Source organism: Arachis ipaensis, chromosome B05 (assembly GCF_000816755.2).
Source record: "Arachis ipaensis cultivar K30076 chromosome B05, Araip1.1, whole genome shotgun sequence".
NCBI classification, from domain to species: domain Eukaryota; kingdom Viridiplantae; phylum Streptophyta; class Magnoliopsida; order Fabales; family Fabaceae; genus Arachis; species Arachis ipaensis.
Genome location: NC_029789.2, coordinates 134,616,704 through 134,621,074, shown reverse-complemented (window position 1 = coordinate 134,621,074; position 4,371 = coordinate 134,616,704). Strand labels below are relative to the sequence as shown.

At 27.2% G+C, this 4,371-nt stretch overlaps 1 protein-coding gene across 1 annotated transcript; it reads left to right on the top strand.

Annotated features, from left to right (window-relative positions):
• Positions 210 to 2,613, top strand: LOC107641207 (transcription factor MYB62-like). The gene is made up of 3 exons (XM_016344710.2): positions 210 to 492; positions 564 to 693; positions 2,008 to 2,613. Exons 1-3 carry the CDS (start codon positions 312 to 314, stop codon positions 2,588 to 2,590), a joined length of 894 nt encoding a protein of 297 aa, XP_016200196.1. The 5' UTR covers positions 210 to 311; the 3' UTR covers positions 2,591 to 2,613.

The following is a 4,371-nucleotide window of genomic DNA, read 5'->3' as shown; positions in this document are numbered from 1 at the left end:
CAGAAAACACAAAAGTTGCTGCCCCTTAAACTTTTTCAAAAGTTATAATATTAATATACATGACATTTAAATTAAAAATTTATTGGCGTTATTAATTATAAGAAAAAAACACACGTCATACATTACATACTAAGATGTTAAAATCAGCATACACAACAGTATAAAACTATATATAAATATTAATCTTAATCTTGCAGAGGCCAATTTGCTTTATAATTCTGTCTAGGTTCTTTCTATATTCCTCTAAAAGTCTCTTATTCATATATTATATATGCATGTTAGTGTTCTAAGCTTTATTTAAGTCACAAACCATGTCTTTTTCATCAAAGAGCAATAATAAAAACATTATTAGCTGCTCTAGTGAAGATGATAATAATAATAAGGATAATGAACTTAGAAGAGGACCTTGGACCCATGAAGAGGATGATCTTCTCAAAATGTGCATTGCCATTCATGGTGAAGGCAGATGGAATTTTCTGGCCAAATCTTCAGGTAATATTATTAGATTAGTCAAATAATTAACTCTAATTTAATATTAGTTTCATTGTTTTCTTTCTAAGCAGGGTTAAAAAGAACAGGGAAGAGTTGCAGATTAAGGTGGCTTAATTATCTAAAGCCAGATGTGAAAAGAGGAAATTTAACCCCACAAGAAAAGCTTTTGATTTTTGAACTCCACTCAAAGTGGGGCAACAGGTGCATTTACCATTGTTTAAAGAACCTTTTCTTTTCTTTTCTTTTCTTTTCCTCCAAAACCAAAACTCACTTATATGCCACTACTAATAATATGCTACTTAATTACACGACTGATCTTAACTTATTTTTGCATAAGTTGTGGAATTAAGAAGTTTATAAGGAAGAACAAGTTAGTCTCAGATGATAGAACTTATGAAGAGTGTGTTGTAACACAATAGATTAGGTTTATATTTAGTTGAGTTTTATGGAGGCATAAAAAATAGTGGCTAAGAATGACATTAGGTTAATTCCCTATTTAAAATAATTTTTTTCAAAATCTAGACTTTTTTTTTTTTTTTTATCAAAGATAGGGAAATTCGAATCAGCAACCTCTAAGTGAGTATAAAAAGACTATGCCGTTTAAACTATAGCTCATTGACAATTTAATTTCAGGCTTGATGAACAACTATAACAAAGTTTTAACCCACTGTATAAGAACATATGATTGGATTGACTATATAAATTAGAGGATATTATTAAGTTTTATTATATATCATGTTTATAGTAAAATTATTTATTCGTAGATTTCTTTTGCTGTATTTGGATATAATTTAATTTATATCAAAGAGATATTGAATCATTAATGTAGCAAATTTTAACACTTTTTATTTTAAGATAGAAGTAAAAATAGTAAAATATAAGTTTTAAAGACAATAGAATAATTTATCAGGATACGAATATATATTATTGCATCTAATCTTATGTGAAAAGTCTTTTTGTAAAAAGAAAAAAAATAAAGACATACATTTTGTCATTATGAAAAGGTCGTAACAATAAATTTCTTTATTTTACATAAGAGACAAACAAAAGATGTTATATAAAAAGAAATCAGTTATTAAATTATTTATTATTTATTTGTATATAAATATATATTATTTAATTTATAAAAATATTATTTATATATCAAAATTAGCCACTAAGATCATTTATCAATATATTTATGTATAAATACATGTGTGGTTTAATTTATTTTCAATATGTATTTGTATTTTAATATATATTTTATACTGGTGACTGACTTTGGTAGTTAATTTTAATGTACACGTAACATAATCTTTTAATTTATTTTCAATGTGAATTTTATATTTTAGTATATTATGTTTTATTATTTTTAATGTATATTTTATATTTCTGTTTATATCATCTATAAATAATTGATTTGTTAGTTGATTTTTGTATATACGTGATATGTCTGTAATAGATCTTATCCAAAATTTAAAATTGACACTTGGTTGTAGTTGGACACTTAAACTTTGCTCATTATTTCTTAATTAGGTGGTCAAAAATTGCACAACAATTGCCTGGAAGGACAGATAATGAAATCAAGAACTTCTGGAGAACAAGAATCCAAAAACAAGTGAAGTATTTCAAGATTGACACATTATGGAGGACAAGATTTGTTGATGAATCAAAAGAATTATACCAAGAGCAAAACCAAAACCAAGCATTAATTATTCCAACAATGTCTCCTGATTGTGTCACTCAAATGCAGCAATATCCATCACTTATTGAAGAAGCAACACCAACACCAGCAAAAACTCAAATAATTCCATGTGAGAGACCTTCTTGTATGATGAATGGTGCAAGTTCAAATTGTGTGGATTACTCAGATTATGAAAACAACAACAACAATAATGGATCATCATGCATGTCCTTCACAGAGTCAACAAATATGGCAAACATGGTTCAGTTTGAGACTTTAGATAACATCACTAATGCATATGGCATGGATGCACTCAACATCGATATGGAATGCCAAGTGTCACAAAGCAATTGGCTAGACAAGGATTTTGTATGTACCATGTGGAACATGAACATGGATGAATTGTCACACTTTAGGAGTATACAAAATCAGTAATTAATTAAAGTTAAGGTTTGCTTTATTATTATTATTTTTTTGTTAAGAGTGTTAGGTGAATATAAATAATCAATTATCGTACACAAATATATATTTATATTTGAAGGTTATCAATGGTTTAGAAAGAGGAGATTGAATTTATGGTCTTTTTAAATTTATATACTTTGACTTTAAACTAAATTTAATTTAGTATTGTTGTTGAGTCTGCAATGTTAATTACGGAGAAGACAATTTTATTTTGTTTCTTAACGATAGAGCAAGCAAAAGATTTTTGAGTGTACTAAGTTGCTGTGATGTCTGCTAGATTAATTGTAGAGAAGACAATTTCATTTTGTCTCATATCAAAATAAATCAGAATCAAAAGAATAGAGAAGAAAAAATGACTTAGCTTTTAGCCATACATCCTGGTTCAACCACCATGTGCAATGTGGCCTATATCTACTCTCTACTACAACTATGGTGAAATTTTTACTATCTTTCACAAAGATTATAATCACTAATTTTTCTAAGATTCTACCCAATTCTAACCAATTAACTTCTACCTAAACTTGATTTGGATAAGTTCACTCTCTAGACTTTTAACCACTAAGTGCTCACGCAAAGAAATCCCCTCATGATCATGAATATAAAATAAAAATACAAACAAAAATGTTTACATAATTTTCTGGCTTTTCACCAAGATTACTCGCTTTGTCTTTTCTCTCAATGGCTTTTTCTAATACCTCACATAATACTTTTTTTCATTGATAAGAAACAAAGAAAGATAAAACTGAAGAATAGAAAATTCAATGTAAAACCATAAAGGAAAAAAAGGATAAGCTTAAAAGCTATGAAGACTCAAACAATGTGCTCACTCTCCTTGTTTTAATTTCTGGCTATTTACCCTTTTTAAAGAATAGAAAAGCTTCCAAAACTTGAGTTTGGTTGAACACATTTGACTTGTTCTTCTTTTCCAAATATCAGAATAATAACACAGAGAAGAGATGGGATAATAGTAGTGATTAGAGTTGGTATGCATTCTCGCCTAGCTGCTTCTCTTTTTTCTTTTTTCTTTCGGCTTTAAAGAACAAAACCATTCATCTACTCTTTGGCTCCAAATTTTACTTTTGATATTTGATTTGTAGCAGAAAAAAACAACCTTTGTTTTCTTCATCTTACTTAAATGGTACTTAAATGGTAAGTGCAAGAAGAAGCCAACTCAACAAATTAGAATGGAAGCACAAAAGAAAATATATATATTTATTTATTTGTCTTTGAATTAAATCAAATTTAATTTTGCTTCTTGGCTCCAAATTTTGACTTTTTTCCCTTTCTTTTCTTTTCAATGTCAAGATTTATGGTTTATTTTTTCTTGAATGTTTGAACCCTATTGAACACTCATTTTTTTCTTGTTAAATTTCTCTTTTTCCCTTAACTTAGGGATTAATCATGTGGGTTGCAATAAGAGGAGAGAATGAAATGTATAGTTACAAACTAGAGAAGAGAATAATATATTTTTTTTGGGTTTGAAATCAGCAACAACTATTATGGGCACATGAGAATGAAATATTTGTTATTGGACCTTATTTATTGCAATTTTATTTAATTTTGGCATGCACAAAATCACACTTGTCACACATATTTTTGGATGATCCAAAATTATAATATTTAGCCACCATTAAATTATTATTTTTGTTTTTTCAAATTTAACAATATTTATAAAAAAAATTAATTATATTATTTTTAAAAATTTTAATTATTCTAATGTTTGATTATTTTATTTAAAAATATATAAAGAAAAA

What these genes read in the sequence shown, in the direction of transcription:
- LOC107641207 (XM_016344710.2), top strand. Translation starts at nt 312, where the DNA reads ATGTCTTTTTCATCAAAGAGCAATAATAAAAACATTATTAGCTGCTCT. An exon ending in TTTTCTGGCCAAATCTTCAG is followed by an intron (nt 493 to 563) that starts GTAATATTATTA and finishes CTTTCTAAGCAG; the next exon opens with GGTTAAAAAGAACAGGGAAG. An exon ending in CACTCAAAGTGGGGCAACAG is followed by an intron (nt 694 to 2,007) that starts GTGCATTTACCA and finishes TTTCTTAATTAG; the next exon opens with GTGGTCAAAAATTGCACAAC.